This window comes from Capsella rubella, unplaced genomic scaffold, assembly GCF_000375325.1.
Source record: "Capsella rubella cultivar Monte Gargano unplaced genomic scaffold, Caprub1_0 scaffold_3, whole genome shotgun sequence".
Classification (NCBI taxonomy): domain Eukaryota; kingdom Viridiplantae; phylum Streptophyta; class Magnoliopsida; order Brassicales; family Brassicaceae; genus Capsella; species Capsella rubella.
The window spans coordinates 3,741,916-3,761,460 of record NW_006238921.1 but is presented as its reverse complement, the minus strand read 5'-3'; the positions used below and the strand labels follow the sequence as shown (position 1 = coordinate 3,761,460).

The following is a 19,545-nucleotide window of genomic DNA, read 5'->3' as shown; positions in this document are numbered from 1 at the left end:
AAGCACCTCACTTTATAGTGGAAGTATGAGGTGGAGATAAGCCCAATGACCCCTAAACGCTTAAAACGACATCGCTTTAACGCAACGACGTCGCATAGCTATTGCTGAATAAAATGATGCGACTTGGTCTTCTTCTACCTTGGGTTACTCCGTCTCACCGTCGCTATCTTCCTCCGATCGGCGGTTCGATTCTCCAAAGTATCTACTCATGCTGTTTCAGGTGCATTGTTGTGCTCTCTTCATATTGTTTTACTGTTAAAGGCTTTTGAGTGTTTTAACAACTTTCTCCCCTCATGACTTTATATTAATGTCTAAAGTTTAGATTTTTTCACGCTTTCTCTCTAGTTTTCCTCTGTTTCTCAGTCTCGTATTTAAGTGGCTCTCTCATTATTTCTTCTTTTTAGTTCTAAGAGCAGATATAGGTTGAATCGCGTGACCGCAGACATGGAGACTCAAAACAAACTAATGGAAAAAGCTAGAAGACCTGTTAATTCCAGATTGTGCAGAGTTTCTGGGTATTTATCCATCTGTTTTTTTCTAAATTATTTGAAAAAAGTTTCAACTTTGATTATAGTTAAGCTTTTTAGTTTTGCATTTGTGATCAAGTTCGATGACGGAGATAATGGAGATTAAAGCTGAGAATCCCACATACCTTGTATTGTTTATCCCGGGAAATCCAGGTTTCACTTATGATTTTTATGCTCAAAATGTATGTGTGTGCATGTGCGCATGATATCAAAATTCTATATAATGTTTCAAACATTGGCTTGCTATTTTTTTTCAGGTGTTGTGTCATTTTACAATGACTTTTTGGAATCTTTATACGAGTTTCTTGATGGAAATGCATCTATAATTGGTATGGCCGCTCGAGTTACTCCAGATTTTGAGTTTGTTATCTTTGATTCCTTGTGATTGATTGGAAGATGTTTATTTATGAATTTTGTTTGGTTCTCCTGCTCTCTCTAATGGTGGACTGTTTTGTTTATTTGTGTAGCTGTTGGACAAATATCTCACACGAGCAAGGTACTACAACTTTGTTTCGGATTTTGCATGTTACTACTCTTCATATATATACATATCTTAGTTTGTGTTCTAAAGCTTGATAGCTCAGATTCGTGCTTTAATGATACTTGATTACTTGCATCCTTTTGGTTCCCCCTTTTTAGGACTGGGAGTCTGGGAGGCTATTTTCGTTTCAAGAACAAATTGATCATAAGGTAATAATGATTGTTGGAACAGAAGTCAGTTTCCTGATTGATCTTGGATTTGAAAGACCTCAAGTTCTTGAATCGTTTATCCGGTGAAATTAAGATCCTTAATCTGTTAATTATCATACAGATAGATTTTATCAGGCAGGAGTTGGAGAGCGTGAAAGTTCCAATAGTATTGGTAAGACTTATTGTGTAATGTATACAATGGGTTACACAACATGTTTCCATTCACATATTGCCTCTTATGACCAAATGTATACGTCCATTAATTGATGGATTCACAATTTTTCATGAAAATTTAAAACTTGAATCTAAATTGCTCTTGATAGGTTGGGCATTCTATTGGATCTTATATATGCCTTAATATATTGAGGAAGTTTTCGGAGAAGGTATAGACAGATTCCTCTAAGTGTAATACTTTCTCTATCACAATTTGCCATCATGTTATGTGATCTCTTATATCCTCTGGACTGCTTTGCAGGTGGTATATTGTGTTGGCCTATATCCCTTTTTAACGTTGAACCAACAATCAAAACAGCAATCATTAATTGGGAAACTTGCAGCGTGAGCTTTCGTCCTTGATATCTTATGAAATCATCTCTATTTAGAGTGTTGTGAAATCGTGACCAAACCATGTTGCAGAGATCAATAAGAAATTGTTGAAATTCAGGTCTTCTGTTCTTTCGGCTACAGTGAGTTTTCTGATTGCTTCACTGAGACTTTTACCTATGTCTGCTGCACGGCTGCTTGTATCCAACTCCATTGGAGCTTCATGGTCTGATACTGCTGTTCAAGCTACTTGCACTCACTTGAGGCAGGTATTAATTTTCTTCTTTCCATATTCACAGATTTTATTGGGTTTACACTTAAACCTAGTTGTATAAAATCCTTAAACATAGCCATTGCATCTTCTTTTATCGATTTTTTAAGTTCTTACACCGTACTCACTATTTAGGCGGGTTAACTTCATTTGATGCTTGTATTCTCTCTTATTTTTCTTTCCTTGCAGTATCACACCATGCGCAATGTTCTCTTTATGGCAAAGTCAGAGTTTACAGAGGTACTCTTCTTTCAACAGTGTGTCATATAAGAGTTTAGAGAGTCTCATTTTGAATTAAAAGTATGCAAGTGTTTACTCGGAAGCTCTAAAACATGATCTGCAGCAAAGCATTTTAGGTAACCCACTGTTTCATATTTGGTTTATAAGCTTGCAGTAGAGCCAGATTGGGATTTCATGAGAGAAAACCAGAGCAAGCTTGCATTTTTATTTGGCATTGATGATCATTGGGGTCCACTGCAACTCTTTGAAGAGGTTAATTAGTTTCCCTTCTCATCAGTGAATCAAAATGCATGTTCTGACACATGAAGGATAGTATCTCAGAGAATCTCCATTCTCCAGATTTCTAAGCAGGCTCCAGGTACTTCCTTATCTATCGAGAGGGAAGGTCACACGCACGGATACTGCTGCACGGTGGCTGGCTCAGAATGGGTTGCGCAGCACGTAGCCACTCTGATCAAGAACCGGTTTTCGCAGCTCCAGTAAAGTAGTACATTACCCTTCCTCTTCCTTTACACACAATAAACCAGTCTGTGAACATATGCATTCTAGACCATCAAAAGCCTTTTTAAAAAATGTTTGTTGTACTAATACAGAGTAGTTTAATATGTATTGGTATCTTGGAGATGGTTATGCAAAAGTGTTTGGTTTCATGTAACTCTTATAGTTTGTTGGGCATTATTAGATAGGAGAGCGTGTTGGTAAACCACAAATCCTCCTGCAACCACAAAAGTTGTGCATTAACTCGAATCTAAATCCAATAATTTACGCTTAGTAAGATTAAAGTTTTTGGGTTTGACATTCGAGTGTATATGTATTAATATTGGAAAAGGATGATTAGTTAACGCAATTGCAGAGCAACCACATAATATATATAACAGAAAATGAGGCTTTGAAGAATGAATGAGATTTGCTTAAATATGAAGGATAGATGCAACATAAAGGTGACATTTAGTGAAATGATAAATAAAAAGTAATTGTAGATAACCATATTTTATTTATTGCTTTGACAAAAGAAAATAAAAAAAAATGTAGTAGTAGTATCTTATTATATAATTGAAGGGTGGAATTAAATTCGTATTTATCATTTCTTACGTAACGCTCATAATTTCTCAACTGCCTCAATTACTATATTGCATTTATATTTGATTTCAATTACCTTTTAAATCTATTGAAACCTATCTGAACTACCCCCTCTTCAATTTTAACCAACTTTCACATTATGCAAATCATATTATAGATTTTCTAAGTTTATCATTTAGATTTTTCAGTGTTTTTTTCTTTGCCATTTGCAGAGGGTCTTGTGGACACACCTCCAAGTTTTTTTCTGTCTCTGACAAATCATGCAAAAGAAAAAGAAAATTTGTAAGCTACAAATCTAATTGGTTATTTTGGTAGTATATGTGACGGTTCAATGTAAATCATCCTCTTACGCAACAAAATTTTAAAAGATCTTTAACTTTGGTTCCTCAGGGGGACAAGAACTAAGATATGAACTCAAAATGGTCTTGTGGGGAGTCAAGTATTGGTACCCCAAACTCAACTTTCTATTAGGTAGGACCACAGAGACTAAGTTGTTTCATCTGGATGGATCCTAGTACTATAAAATTATCTTTGCTCTGTCTTTGGTGGACAACCAAAAAAACTCTTACCAACAACATTTCAATCACTAAAACGATATGTCTTCCTCTTTTTTATGTGTCTCTGCCTTGTTAAACAGTGAATCTTAATCAAGAAACAGAGGAAATTACTCTTTTACATCTTACAAGGAACAAAGATTGAGAAAACATAATCAAAGGAACTTTGAAGACATGTTTTAGAAACAGAGGATTCGAGACAGAAAGTACTGTAGTTAAACAGCTCCATGTACATAAAAGAGCTATTGGCTACAGATTTCTTGTGAGAGATTGACAAAAGGGTTACTGGGAATTCACCGGAAAAGCTAAAATATACTGACTGCATAGTAAAAAAAAAGAAAAAGGTAAATATGGAAACGAAACAACAACACATGTTTCATCATACTAAGGCATCATCAGTTATAAGAAAAATAAGCTTTCTTCCATTTTAAGCAAAGTTAGTGCTATTCAAGCTCCAGTTCAAGTCTGGTCTAAAACTGGAGCGTGATTAGCACTAGTCTAAAGACAAAACTACTAGAGAGAAAAATCATAAGGATAAACCATTAGTTTAGATCTTCGGTTTGAGATCCCTCCATTACATACACAAACCAAAAAGAAACACCAATCAATTTTCAGTTCCACCAGGTCTTCTTGCGTCTGGTGTTGGCAGCGGGAGCTGTTGCGGCGGCGGCGGAAGCGTTTTGGTGGAGGAAATCAAGAAGAACGGTGCTTTTGCATTTAGGACACTTAGGGTCATCTTCAGAGAGCATAACGTACATAAGGCAACGAGGGCAACCTACAAGAACCATTGAGGTTGTTGTTGTGTCGATCTCGTCTTCCTGGTTCGTCTCAGAAGAAACGCATGAGCTCGGTGAAGTCGTGTTGGATCGGGTCGGTGATAAAACAAGACTCATCTGGCTGGCTTGAGAAGGAGGCGGCGAAATATTCAGCCTCAGCTCGAGCTTAGGACCGTTCTTGTTCCTCCGGCTCATCGGTCTCTCTCTCTCTCGATCTCTTTGGGGGGGGGGGGGGGGGGGTTTGAGAAAGAGGTTTGGGTATTATTGAGGAAGTCGTCTTTCTTGTTGGTTATGCTTATGCCATTATATAAAACAAACACACAAAGTTGGTTAGAGAGAGAGGAGAGAGAGAGAGAGTCATTAAAGGCCTAATCTAATTATAATTAAATGATAGTACAACGATAATACTAGCTAGAGAGACTAGTCTTTAACTGCTAAAACAATTATTTTATATACATATAAAAATAAATGTCAATGCTGACATGTACGTTCTTTCAAAGTCGTGTTGGTAATTCTAATTTAAGTCCATCTCATTCTCATCTATGAATCTCGAGTTGTGTATTTCATTATACAGCAGAGTATATTTTTAAAAGGCATGACAATAATGAGTTTTAACTTTTAAAACTGAAAGTAATCGTACTTTAAAATCTTTAATTGCTTTAGATAGACATCTTCACTGACACGCAACTTAGTCGAGCTGAGCTGAGCAACATACGTGCTAGTTCTTTATAGACGTAAATTATTCATGCATTCATTCATTCTATTTGTGTACAATGATGTACGTCTTTATGTTTTAGTGTAATAAAGTAAATTGTCTATCAGTGTATGTATTTTTAGTTTTGTAAGATTTGTTTTCTGAATAAAAAGAAAAACAATATTTACTACATATTTATATTCTACAATACTAGCTTTGAATACTTTTGTAATATGGAGTATATATTATCAAGAAGGGAGAAATATTGAATAGTATCGGTTGACCGATGGAAGAGATATACAAAATAATACTAGTATTTCAAAAACGTATTAATGAAAAACAGATATACGTACATGTAAAGGTGTCTTAATCGAAGCAGGAAAGGAATTAAATGTATATTAATGTTAATCACAGGATTTTTACAAAATCTTCTAAAGAAACTTACAATATTTTTGGCTACACGTCGAAGTTAATTTGTTAAGAGTGAGTGACTCTGCAGCAAGCAATATCACGTAGCTTCACACCAAAAGCAAGCTATTAATATTGCAGTCTGAGAGTTAATTTCCCATGTGAAGTTATTTAATGAATTTTTATTTTATTTTTTATGTATGAAGAAATTGGTAAACACTAATTTATATACTGTACTATGCAATTTTAAAAACCAAAGATAATAAAAAGATACTTATTACAATAACACGGAAGAAGTAATAACTTCCGAACTACTAGTATAATAAAAGCTGGCAACCTTACAATTAATTTCATTTAATTGAAACTATGACCATGCTTTGCTGGATTTTTTTTACAATTAATGTTAAGAAGAGATATGTATGAATGAATGAATATATATACATACCAAAATATTCAGATTTTGTATCTTATATAAAGAAAAATATAGCAAACGCTGTAGAAAAGCATAGAATTAAGAAGAAAAACATTTATAAAGAGGCACACAAATAATAAGAAATTGCAGTCCCTTTTAGTCGAGATAATAAGTTAGATTTAATATTTATCTGTATTTTTTTACGTCAAACTGTATAGTAAATGCCCAGATGGGTGGTCATGAACTATACGTTTACATTTTAAACATTAAAAGTTCGAACGTATTACATGGATAAACGCGTGGATTATATAGTGTAAATACGGCTAATTAAATTAAATGCATGCTAGTTAATGATTTGGTTTCGTTGACTAAAGTTCCTTTATAGATACGTGAATCTTTCGAATTACAATTAAATATCGTTCGTGTAAACGACATGGGCAGACTAACTAACGATTTGATTACTTTAGACATTTTTGTTTAATTGGTTTGATAATCCTCTGCGTCACAAGTCACAACACAAAAACTACAAAGTAACAATTGTCACAAATTAAGAATATGAATGTGTTTCTAAACTGTTCGATAAGATATTTTGCTGTATATATACATCCACGATGTTGTTATCTTTTAGATTATCTTTTAGATAAAACCATATTGTTGCCCCTTATAAACTATGCAGCTAGTTCAGTAGATTCAGATACTTGAGATCATTAGTCACCTTTTGCTTTTCTGGTTTAGGAGATTCGTATCCTTGATCATCAGATCATATTTTCACTTTACTGATTTAGGAGTTTCTTATCTTGTATTAATCCCAGATCAATAAAATTGAGCTTCGCCGTTTATAATAAATAAAAAAAAGTTAAGAATCTTATTATATAGCTAGTCTTTCAAATTGAAACTGGGTATTAAGAATAAAGCCCAATTAAAAATCCAGGCCCATTAATTGTTTTACTATAAACAGATTTTGCAAGAGACGGCGGTAAAGAATGAAGGAACGATGGTGTTTTTTATGTCGTATCCGCCGACTCGACGGCAGTTAATGGTGTCGGTGAGCTTTTTTGCGGCGGGGGTTTCTCTCTTCGTTGCCGGAGCATATCTCTCACTCGCCAACATCGCACCGCAACAAGCTCGCGTCAAGGATCGGAATAAATTTGTCAAGGATCGAATCAGGAAATGGCTCGACGATTAGAGCTCAAAAATCGGTTTTTATTTTGATTATTAGTGTTTTTTTGGAGTCGTTGAGGATATAGGTTTACCAGAATCTCAAATGATCAGATCGGAAAGACAAGTTCGTGTAAACTCATGTTCTTACATGTCTGGATCATTACCAGTTCAAATTCATGTTTTTATGTCACTTACATATGAGAATCATCACTCTTGACAAAACGAGCGAACAGAGAAAGTGTAGATGTGAAATGTCTTTAGATTCTGTTATCTCTGGCGCTGAAATGTGAATAAAAATGTCCGAATCATGTTACCATCTTGATTTTCTAGCATTCTGGTTTTCTCCTTTCGCGGCATCAGATAACCGCGACTTCGAAACGGATCCACCGCGGAAGTTACTTAGCCTCGAACCTGAGACCAGATGATGATCTTTTGAAGAAGCCTTGTTTGGTTTATAAGCTTGCGTTTCATCTAAATACCCTTTAGGCTCAACCTCAATAGACCTTCCCCAATCCAATCCTCCATCTCCACTCTTTTGAAGCTTCTCGCTCTGTACAACCCAATCAACACAATCCGATATGCTTCTTTGTAGAGAAAGGCTTTTCCTTGGCGTTGCTTTCCTCCCTCTGTTCTCTTCACCATAAGGCCATTTATAGCTCTTGTTGTCAATGTTCAGTTCTATGGAATGAAGATCGCTTTCTCCTGAATCATCTTCATTTCCATCCTCGACCTCTCCGTCTTCGATGTTATATGAACCAAAACCGATGTGGTGGTTCAAGTACTCTCCTGTCTCTTCGTTATGTAGCTGAGTATGAGGCGGTTCACGGGTCTTCTCTTTGCATCTTTTCGCTTTGAGGTAGGTTTGAAGCTGATTCCTTAGCTTATCAACAGCTGCATTTTTCTCCTCGAGCTGATGCTTAGCTTCTGAGAGTTTCATTTGCACTCTTTCTTCCCGCAATGCATCTGCTAACTGCAACATCTCTCTTTCCTTTTCGACTTCTTCTTTGACTTTAAAAGATTCTCTCTTCAGTTCTTCAACTTCGGCTTTGTCTTCGCTTATGTCTCTTGCTAGTTCATCACAAACTTTCTCAACCATCACTCTCGCTCGCTTCTCGTTCTCGATTTCTTTCACTGCTTTCATCAGAGCTGATTTTGTTTCAGCCAATTCTTTGCCTAATTTCTTGTTCAAGCTCTCAAACCTTCTCCTCAGCTTCCTCTCCACTTCTAGTTCACCAGCCACAGATTCGATTGCAGCCTCAACAACTTCTTGCTCATTGCTTTTCCACGCTGCTTTCTCCTCAGCAAAACGCTTCATCAAGTAGCTGATGTCATTGTTTTCCGGTTTATGTTCATGGATTAACTGATTGACTTGTAAGCGAGCTCTTTCAAGCTCAGAATGTAAAGCAGAGACGAGGGACATGCTAGAAGATGGGCGGTCATCTTGACCCCACATTCTATTAATGATTTTGAGAAGCTCTTTTGATGTAGTGAGAGCGTTACTACAATCCTTCAACCGTGTTTTGACTCCCACAGTTGAACCAGTCGGTGTCTCCACCCGTGATCGAGTCTCAATCTGCATTGAAAAATAACATGTGAAATCTTTTCGTACATAGCTTCCTTGCACACGCATATGGATTGGAGTTAAAACAATCTAATCATAACCAAGTCAGTATCTCCTAGTTGATAATAGCCTTCCTTTTATGAGGAATTTATGTGCTTAAGAAGCAGAGACTGTATGTATGTAGGCGACCAAAGGGAATTAGAAACTCCACATACATAAACCAACAAGTCTCTCAGCTTCTCTCTGGCAACTATCAGCCTATAGAGCCAATACTCTACACAATCATGCACATTCTTCCAGTAGCAATTGATATAACAGCTCAATTAAATACCGAATGGTCTGACAAAAAATATAAAAGCTGCACATAGAAAAGTTTCTCTATAATGCTCAAAGAAACAGCCCCAAAAGTGAAACAAAAAAAAGCAACTAGCTTACATCCATGAAGCTGCCATTGCTAATAGGATCCCTAGCCCCCACATTGCAGTCTCCAAGCCTAAGCTTCTGCACAGTTGATGATGGTCTTCTCTGGCGACTTCCAGTCCCTGATCTTTCCATCCTCTACAAAAACCAACAAGTCTCTCAGCTTCCCAATTACTCGAACACAGAAGTGAAAATACAAGGAAAGCCAAAACACTTTGCAATGTCCATAGCTAGATTTAGCATGATATATAACGAACTTTCTTAGGTCTCAATTATAAGAGAATCTAGGCCTACATTATTCACCAATAAATCAACCTCTAAAAAACAACAAACCAACTACCTCCATAAGACGAACGAATGAGAGAAAAAGAAATGGAAAACTAGTAGAAGTGCACAATTATGCAAGAATAATCGGCACCAACTTATAAAAGAAACGGCCTTTCATATGATCTTAAAAGTGCGTTTTAGAAGAGCACATGACAAAAGATTCCTGAAAATCAAAACAGTTTTCTATTCTTCTCTAATCCCACTCCTTAACATCAATCAAGAAGCTTTAAGAGAATGATTCTCCCTTGATGAATAAAATACTCATAGAGGTTGCCAAAAGATCACAACTTTGACTAAATTCAGACCTCAGAATCACACAAAGATTTATCAATTGAATCAGCTAAAGAGAGACGATGAGAGATCTTTCATCTTTATAACTTCCCGAATCAATCAATTTTATATACACACATAATTTATAATAGTTTTCTCTCTCCGTTGATCGGTCAGAATTAAAGCACATGGCAGCCAGCAAGAACTTGGAATCACAGCACATTCCCTTCACAAGTTTTCCTCAACCAATCATAACAGTTACCTCAGAGACTGGACTATGCGAAGGATCAGACAGATGAGGCGGTAGGGAACCAGAATGAACCGACGACCTCGGCGGAGGAAGCGGCGCGATTCTCTCCTTTCTACTCTTTCTAATAATTGGCACAGCCGCCTCCACCACTCTCGGCGAAGGCATCTCGTTCATCTCCCAAAACGTCGCCGCAAGCTTCCTAGCCGAAACAGGAGCAGCAGCTGGAACTTTACCGGATTTGCTCCCGCAGTGCGACGGAGACGCAGCGGTGTGTAAAGCACCGGAAGCTCGCGAAACGGAAGCTGGAGACGGAGATCGGCCCATGAGTCGCCATGTAGGAACAGGAGTAGTGGATCCTCCTCTTTTACCAACAACAATCGCTCTTTTGAACCTGTAACCTTCCCGGAGAATCGAAGAAGTGGACGACGTCGGCGAAGAACATCCACGTTTCCTAATTTTTCCTAAGAGAAGTAGATTCTCTACGCTTTGTTTCTGCCTCGACATTTCAAAACAGTCGTAGATCTCCTCTCTTTACCTGTATTTGAAAAAGAAATTAAAATTCACCGATCTGTAAAAAAAAAAAAACACAGCAGAAATACAAAATCGAAGTTTAGGAGAAGAGGAGTGAAGAAGAACACTTACAGAAAACTTAAAAGCATTTCTATGGATTCTTGTTGTTGTGGAGAAGATGAAGATGGATTCAGAAAAGTGAAAGACAATTGGGAGAATTTGGAAAGGAAATGGCGGTTGCTGTGTTTTGAGGTATTCTCTGATCAGAGTAGTGTACGTGTACAGAGTGTTATGTTAAAAGTGTAAAGGGGAAAAAGATGACGGAGTGCTGATCTTCTGTGATAAGGAACACTGTAACTAGTCCACGTGCGTCGATCTTTATGGATAATTTAAGTTGATCCGTGATTTACAGGTTGGATCATTTGTTAACCGAATTAAGCCGAAATAATTCAAATCGCAAAACCGAAAATCACTTTACTGCATTTAGAAAAAACCGAGGATTCTTTTGTGAAGTACTAAATATGATATAGTATAATTTAATTAATATATATGCTAAGAATTAGGATGAAATCGATCCGACACTAACACTGGTTACTGTAGTTTTGTTTATCATATCAATAAAAGTCAGAACTCAGAAGTTCAAGTCAAAATATACTTTTAGGTAACGTACGTATATATATAGAGAATAATTTGGTTCTCAGTTTTGGTTGAGTTCGGTTATTTGGTTTGTTTGTCTTCTAATGTTACAGCCGAATATCAAAACTGAAGTTTGGGGTCGGATCGATTTTAATAGTCTAAATCTAATTAATATCCACATTTCACAAAGTTCAGACCCGCAAATGTCATATATAAAACCAAAACATTATATCATAGGTAAGTTGATCGTGAGTCTTGAAGTTGTATCCATACTTTACAAAAAGATCGAGGGGGCTAGTTGAGAACAATTATTGTTTAAGGGAATAATTAGTGCATCTAGTTTTATATTTGAACAAGAAATAGTACGCTCGGCTCGTATATGATATAAACGAAGTAATATGAGATTATGAGATCGGATCGTGTTTTGTACTGTATAGGCTTTCTTAAACCATTAGATTTGTTATTTGAAATGGTATTTGATTGATAACTTGGCCATCAATAACGCATATATATGGTTAATATAGCTAGTTAAGCAACATATATATATATTGTTATTTTTATGTGATTACATATGCAATATTACATATGAATAGTAATGTAATTGATATCAACAATTTGTGAGCACATTGTAAGTCAATTGAGTGAATCGATAAATAAGACCAATAAAGTAATTAATCTACTACACCTTAAGGTATACGTTGTTCTTTTTTTACCGGAACCAAGATTTTTTAGGTTTAGGAATTGGTTTGGTAGACACTAGACACACAAAAGGTTGTTACCGGATGTCGTGTTAATCTCTCATGCTTATGACTCAATAAAATAAATCTCATATGATAATGTTCCAATGTAGTGTACCCCCGATTTCTTCTGTCTATTAAAAACGGTGAGAGTGAGAGTGAACCGGTGTGCTTATACATTACTCATTACAAAATGGATCTATTGATTATTCCCCTAAGTGTTTAGATAATCATTTCAATTGGGTTTTGTTGTTGGATTTTCTACATTTTCGAGTGGACATGATTCGACGTCAAGACCAGTGTGCCAACAATAACTTTAACTGTTTATAAACGATACTGTGTGCTGTTTTTTATCGGTGAGGATTTGTAAGTTATTACTAGTATAACTAGCTAGTACTACTACTTGTTTTTAGGACCAAAAGTAATTGAGTAAATTTGTTCAAATCATTAATGTTGCAAATATACATTTGTTTTCTGTGTACTTTCTGACAGCACATTTTGTTACTATTAATGGTGAATCCGGAAAAAAATAAACTCTATATGAAAAGACAATTCAACCTAGAAGTAGTAGTTACCTTGGATCTACATAGTGTCAAAAAAAAAATTATACATTGGTACGAATAAATTCAATCATTAAAAATATATGAACAGTATTTGTTCGGTGGTAAAAGTTGGAAAAAGGTGCAAGAGCAAAATATAAATAACGAGTCAGTATTGAGGCCCAAATTAAACTATAGGGTAGAATTGCCCAATAAAGAAGCATTGAAATAACTTCCCAAACTTATAAATTCCTCTATCTATGGGTTTGTTCTTTTTTTTTTCTTTAATTTGCCAAAACTTAAACTAGGGTTGTTCTAACTTCTAACTTTGTGTGGGTGATTAATTTGACAACAAAAAGAGAATGGATTTACCTCAGTACCTCATCAATTATTCATCAACTCATCTCATATACCATAAAAATACATATGTAGTAGACTTAATTACCATCAATCTTTGATTAAGTTGGTCCATGAAAAAAACACAAGTATCAAATACCTAGTAGATAAAAAATGGTGGTGAACTTAGAGAAGGAATGCATGAGAAGACTAGTGGGGATTAGAGAGATAAAAAGATAAAAAAGAAGACAAAAATATGTGAATGGGTAGGACCATTGCCGACTATAGCATATTGTTTTCATCCTTCTTGTGGCCCAGAAGCAAATATTAATAAAATTTACCATTCTTTTTTTTTTTTTTTTACTATTTTTCTAAAAACTAAAATTTTACAATGAAAAAAAAGGAAAAACAAAGAAATGAAAGACATTGTCCAAAAAAAAAAAAAAAAAATGAAAGAGAGATAAAATCCAAAAGCGTGAGTTGAACTGTGAAAGGGATTTTCGGATAAACACTAACGAAGATCTCTCTCTCTCTCTCTCTCTCATTTTCTCCATTTTCTTTGGAAAATATGTTTTTTGGGATCCATCGGATTGCCGTTTTAGTGGGGACCCATTAATTCTATCAATCTCTCAGCCTGCTACTGCCACACTGTGGGCCCATTTTTAAAAGCCCACTCTTGTTTCTTTTCGTTTTCCCCCTCTCTCTCTCACGTGAAATACAAAAAAAATACCCCATCCATTTAGGCAACCCAACCAAAAAAAATAAAAATAAAATTCTTTTTCTTCTTCTTTCTTTCAAGTGTATACAACAAAGTTACAAAATATATTATCTCCTCAAAGTACCTCTGTCATAGTATTATATGACTCGTATGTATTATAAAAAAATTTAGTCTAAAATTTTTATTCAAAATCAGCATTTTGTCCACTACTAATGATGTTTTCCAAATAAAACATATAACATGTTGGCTCTCATTGACGAGGTAACTAGCAGCTCAAGTCAACAAGTCAAGTTCAATTTGAACATGGAGTTTTACTACATGCCAATAAACATATATATATATATATATATATATATATATATATATTTTTTATAAAACACATTGCTTCGTTTACTGACCCATAGATAGATCATAGATTATTCACACCCTAAAATCTTAGCTAGTTGCCCTCTTGAATTGGTAATCTGGGATGACATGTTACATAAAAATTCATTTAAATTTGTGGCTTTAAATTACCGATCTATCTATTCTGACTTTATAAATGATACTATAACTAAGAAAGCAAACTCAAAGGTAGATAGAGAGAACAAAACGGGGGTTAAACGTGAAATGGGGCCTTGTCAAATAGTAATGGAATAGGGACCTGATAGAATCTTTTTTGACGCCATTGTACAACAAAGATAACAAATGAGAGAGTTATGAGAGATGAGAGAGATGAGAGAGGAGAGGAGAGGAGAGGCGTGCTATTGTGTGTTGTTCTCATTGTCCCACCAACACCATCGATCCTCGTCTCTTCTTCTTCCCCTTTGTTTTTTCAACTCTTCCAAACCGCCGAACTTAGCCGTACCTTTTCCTTTTCTTTTGTTTCTTATCACTTCGTATTAGTTTTCATTTTTTTTTTCCTCTGTCTTCTTCAGTCTACAGTTATTTTTGTTAAACTTATCCTCCTAACGTTTTTAGTATAAAAAAAAAAAAACAAAAATCATCCAAATTGGATTAGAACGTTGAAACTATTATTGTGTGTGTGTGTATCCAAAGTTGCGGCTGCACCAAATAGTCAATATATAGTTTAACACGATCATTAATACTTCTACGTACGTTACCTTGCTGATATACTATATAGTTGATGCAGTTACTGCACTAGTTTAACATGTACGTATCTAATATCATCAATGCAGCGGTAACTGCAGTCGAAATATTTAAAGCGTCTAGTAAATAACTACAGTTCTACTAGGTAACTAAATTATCAATTATTTCTAGAGAATTTTTGAGAAATACCTCTTTTGGTGTATCTCTTTTTAAAAATATCCCTCTTTTTTATCTATTTTCAAAAATACCCCTTTTCAAATATGAAAAATTATAAACTTTTATATGGTTGATAAGGTAAATCAAGATCATCATTACTACTGGGTGATTAAATCCAAATATTTATAAGGTTTTAAGGGGTTCTAAATGTCATTTATAAGGTTTTTATAAGGTTTTTAAAAGGTTTACACAGTTTTTATAAGGTTTTTAAATGATTTTTAAAAGGTTTTTAAAAGATATTTATACGGTATTTAAAATATATATATATAAATTTACACACATATAAAGATAATTTGTGTCTATAAATATAAGCTTACACATATGTTTTTGAAAATTTTCAAATTTTATAGTGACTTTTTGATAAAATTAGAAAGAGAAGTATTTTTAAAAAGTGGTATTTAAAAATGGGTATTTTTGAAATTCCCCCTTATTTCTATCGATCCGTTGCATATTATCTTTCTGTTTTACTCTAATTGCTTTCTCTCTTGCTATGTTTCTCTCTTTGGCATTTGTTACTTCTTCCCTTAATATATACTTTGAGATTTTAATATTGTCGGTCTAAGTCTAAGATATCGGCTGCATAAATTTTATATCTGAACAGTGCAGATATTTTTTGAAATATTTATATATATATTTTGAACCCATCAAAACAAATAAAGATGTTATAAATAAATGTACAATGTGGTCCACTCCCTCTGGGCATTTAGCTTTGGTTTCATAGAATATACAACAAATAGCTTTGGTCCCCTACTTAGGAGAAATCAATATTAAAACTATACATGTAAACCAAATATTACCATCATCCTATTTATTTAATCCCACATGCAGATTTATATTTTTGGGTCTTAAAATATCTCATTGTCATTACTTTTCTGTAGCTAGGATTATTGCTTTCTAAAGATTTTACTTTCTTCAAGTTAATTAAGTGTATTAATTATATAAATGTTTATTTGAGAAATGAGAACGTTTTACCTTATAATAATTCATCAACTTGATAACTGCATTTATATCATAACGAGGTCAAACACATATACTGTATGTTTAATTAACATGATTAGTCATGAAATATGTCACACGTAATACACTTTTCTTGTAACTAATCAAGAGATTACTTAGGTATAGTTAATTAGCTGGTTTTTCAAACGACTTGTAAGTTGTAAAAAAGTGTTCTAGAGAGACTGATATATTCATTATTTCATTAATTAAGTTATCTTGTTTTCCAATTGTTTTTCTTTTCTTTTTGGTCAAAATGTTTTATATGTCTTGACCCTTAAAATAGTGGTAGACAAAACGAAAGCCATTAAAAGAATATTTGAATAAGCTACAGATATCATATTAGATAGAGTCAACTTTTTGATTAGTCATCTCGATTGTTCCGAAGTATTTGTATATATTATGCGGAAGCTACACCGTTGGTTTCAACATGACTTGCATCATCATTTACAGCGTTATAACTATTACAATATTAGATAACCGATGGATTCATATTAGCAAGAACTAAAAGCGAAAAACATAAAAAAAAAAAAAACAGTTCATATAAAGCGGTCTTTAATTTGGCTAGGGAATGGAGAAAAAATGTCAGAAATAGAAATAATAAAAAGCAAAAGTAGCAACTTACCCTGAGTTTCATGAAGCTTCTCGCACCACTTTCCATAAATGACAAACTAGTTTTGTCGTGTTCTGAGGAAGAAATTTGCATATTTATCAATTTTAGGAACCCTCCACGAATTACATTGCAGATTCCTCTCGTGCCTTTCCTTTGTGCTCAAGATATCATTATAATCCTTTATATTTCTGTCTATATATATATGTCGTGTAGTATGTATATTACCCATGACACATATAATAAATGCGATTGTTATTTCAAAACCAACACTTTACTTTGTGTTTAACAATTTAGTTAAAGGAAAATATACATTGTTTCGGATATTTGCCTAAGCTAGGCAACGTCCCATTCATTAGAATTCTTTTTCCACTAATTCATTCATTCAGGCCTGATACTTTTTGTTTTTGGTTAATAGTCTCCTGAGATTTTTTTTTTGTACACCAACTTTTTGATTCAACTTAGAAAGATACAAAAGGTTTGAGCAAATTCAGACAGACCCGAATAGTAAACTTGAAGATTAAAACACTTAAAACAACATAATATAAAGATAAAGACACACTAGTCTGAATTGTCGTCTCCTTAGACTTAAAACAAGAAAATAGCTATGGAGTACGTAGTCTGGATTGTCGTAACACTACATTTTGCTAAAGAGGTTTTTGGTATCACGAAATTCATAATTGTTAAAAAAGTTGAAAAAACGAGTTTGGTGAGAAAGTTGTGGGATCGTTCGTAAACGGTGGAGGTGACGTACCTAAACAAGCTGTAATGTTTGTTGAAAAGGGCAATTGATGTAATTAAAGCCTCTTGTTAGAAAGTTTGTTCGCAAAATTAAGAGACTAGATTTAAACTTAAAATGCGTTTGTTAATTCTGCATTCACTTAATTTGCAATACAAACTAGTATCAATAATTTTTGAACTATTAATTCGGTTAACCCAAAAAGCATTATTTGTTAATTACATAAAAGTAGCTATTAGAATAAATGAATAAAATGTTTAGGTAAAGTGTAAAAGAGCATAAGAAAAAGGAACATCTAGAACTGTTTACTTTCAAACCATTGGTTAGAAAAGTTCTGATTTGCAGACATTATATTGATGAAAGAGGTTGTTGGGGTTCCAAATCGAATGATCGATCATATATATATCTTTCATATTAACTGATGTTGTACGGGAGAAGAACGTAACGCAGTTTGATGTCAAAGATGATCAATATGAGTACTCGTGGAAGGTACGTAATAAATAAATATGACTACGTAAGATAAATGATATCATCACGGTCAAATGCTATCTTTCTAATCTTATAATTAACGGAAATATGAAAGCTATCACACTCTGTGTTTTGTGTCTCGTTTCATGCTATAAGAATTGTTTACTATTTTTATCTAATGCTTTAATAAGAACTAATGTATTAGCAAATTAAGCGTTTGTCAGTTTAATTTCTTAAGTTATTGTCTACATAACCAAAAAAAATCATATAATCATAAATGAGTTTTGCTCTAGTATATATAGGTACAATCAAAATGACAGAAGTGACAGGTCAATTGTAACACGCAAATCAAATTAGTTAGGTGATGGAATGCATGATTTAGCATTATTGGGGAGATATGTGAAGCTAGCTAGCCAATCAAACCCAATTAATAAAAACCCTTCTCTAATTTTTTATATAAAATTAATTTTTATTAGTTACTAGTTAGAGATCACTAGATTAGTGATTGTCAAATACATTTGATTTTTTAAACATCATAATTCAAATGTAATTGACAATTACCGAGTGACCTTTAACTAATAAAAATTGATTTTATTTATAAGAAAATATTTAGGGGGGTGTATTCAAAGTAGCATTGTAAGTGATTTGAGTTTTATTGAGATTTTAATGATTTTAGAGAAATTCATATGATTTTTGTAAAATTCTTTCAAATCCCACCTAAAACTATGAGATTTGGATTCTTATATTTTTAACTAAGAAAGTTCTTTAAAATCCTCTGAAATCCTCTCAAATCATTTAAAATCAAATCCACAAATTGTTTTCAATAACAGTGGATTTTAAGATGAATTTTAAAATGATTAGTTCATTAACACTGGATTTCAAGAGACTTTTTAAAATTCATGATTGAATAACACCGGATTTGTAAACTTTTTACAAATCACTTGAAATTCCACTTTAAATACACCCTCCTTAATATTTGATGGGAAACATCGGTAGTGAAAAAATGTTATTTATATTACTATGTATTTGTTATATATAATTCTGATACACCTGTTTTTTTTTTTTTTTTGCTTAAAAGTTTTAGTTAGAAAAAGACGAAGTAAGCAAGTGACCAACAACCTCTATTATTCGTGGGAAGGGATATGCCCCCCAACATGTGCTATATTTATGAATTAAGAGTAAACAATTAAAACTAGTTTGACTTAATTAATTATTTTATTCGGAAAACATATATTAAAAAATACTACGACTAACTTATAGTGAAATTGAAGAGTTAGTTTAATTTGCTAATTTAATGGGGTCGAGTAGCAGACGTACATGCAAAAAGGTGCCTCTAAATCGACCTGGATAAATCATGTCAGATTTGTCCTTTGGTCCTTTTTTTTTAAATTATGCAACAATGACATATCTTAGCTATGATACAAATCTTGGTGTTACAACAATTTCAACAAAATCATTAATCACTCAAATTCATAATTTCTTAGTACGTAGAAATAACCTTTAACCTACCTGTGTTTGTAGGTCAGATGAAATCAATCCTACATTACAGCAATTTATACATTTTCTAATATACAAATTAAAACATATTTAACCGTATTTAATTTAATATACGAGTGTTTATTTTAACAAACAAATACTCGTAGAGACCTTACTAAAATGTGAATCCAATCCATGTTGTAATTAATACTATAGTTATATATCTAGTTTTACCAATAAATATCTAGTTATATGTATGTGTGAGTATTATATATTATTTGTATTTTAATTTTT

General features: G+C 33.7%; 4 protein-coding genes across 5 annotated transcripts; 2 read left to right on the top strand and 2 right to left on the bottom strand.

The window, feature by feature from the left end:
- Positions 1 to 16: 16 nt before the first annotated feature.
- LOC17892681 (lipid droplet-associated hydrolase) lies at positions 17 to 2,926 on the top strand. Of its 2 annotated transcripts, none has more exons than XM_006299040.2 (13): positions 17 to 220; positions 405 to 515; positions 607 to 680; positions 785 to 856; positions 995 to 1,023; positions 1,167 to 1,217; positions 1,339 to 1,389; positions 1,541 to 1,600; positions 1,693 to 1,775; positions 1,882 to 2,029; positions 2,221 to 2,271; positions 2,419 to 2,523; positions 2,611 to 2,926. In XM_006299040.2, exons 1-13 carry the CDS (start codon positions 114 to 116, stop codon positions 2,752 to 2,754), a joined length of 1,086 nt encoding a protein of 361 aa, XP_006299102.2. In that variant the 5' UTR covers positions 17 to 113; the 3' UTR covers positions 2,755 to 2,926. The 2 variants fall into 2 exon arrangements, with proteins under 2 accessions (XP_006299102.2, XP_023641395.1); XM_023785627.1 differs by having other exon boundaries at positions 1,882 to 2,025; positions 2,426 to 2,523; positions 2,611 to 2,702.
- Positions 2,927 to 4,258: 1,332 nt separating this feature from the next.
- LOC17893207 lies at positions 4,259 to 4,898 on the bottom strand. Its single transcript, XM_006296683.2, has one exon. The coding sequence runs from the start codon at positions 4,874 to 4,876 to the stop codon at positions 4,517 to 4,519; it is 360 nt and encodes a 119-aa protein (XP_006296745.1). The 5' UTR covers positions 4,877 to 4,898; the 3' UTR covers positions 4,259 to 4,516.
- Positions 4,899 to 7,188: 2,290 nt separating this feature from the next.
- On the top strand, positions 7,189 to 7,672 carry LOC111831590. Its single transcript, XM_023786380.1, has one exon. It carries the CDS (start codon positions 7,190 to 7,192, stop codon positions 7,379 to 7,381), a length of 192 nt encoding a protein of 63 aa, XP_023642148.1. The 5' UTR covers position 7,189; the 3' UTR covers positions 7,382 to 7,672.
- LOC17890819 lies at positions 7,467 to 11,025 on the bottom strand. Its single transcript, XM_006297148.2, has 4 exons — positions 10,827 to 11,025; positions 10,197 to 10,719; positions 9,353 to 9,475; positions 7,467 to 8,929 (listed from the first exon to the last, which is right to left on the bottom strand). Exons 2-4 carry the CDS (start codon positions 10,686 to 10,688, stop codon positions 7,667 to 7,669), a joined length of 1,878 nt encoding a protein of 625 aa, XP_006297210.1. The 5' UTR covers positions 10,689 to 10,719; positions 10,827 to 11,025; the 3' UTR covers positions 7,467 to 7,666.
- Positions 11,026 to 19,545: the final 8,520 nt, after the last annotated feature.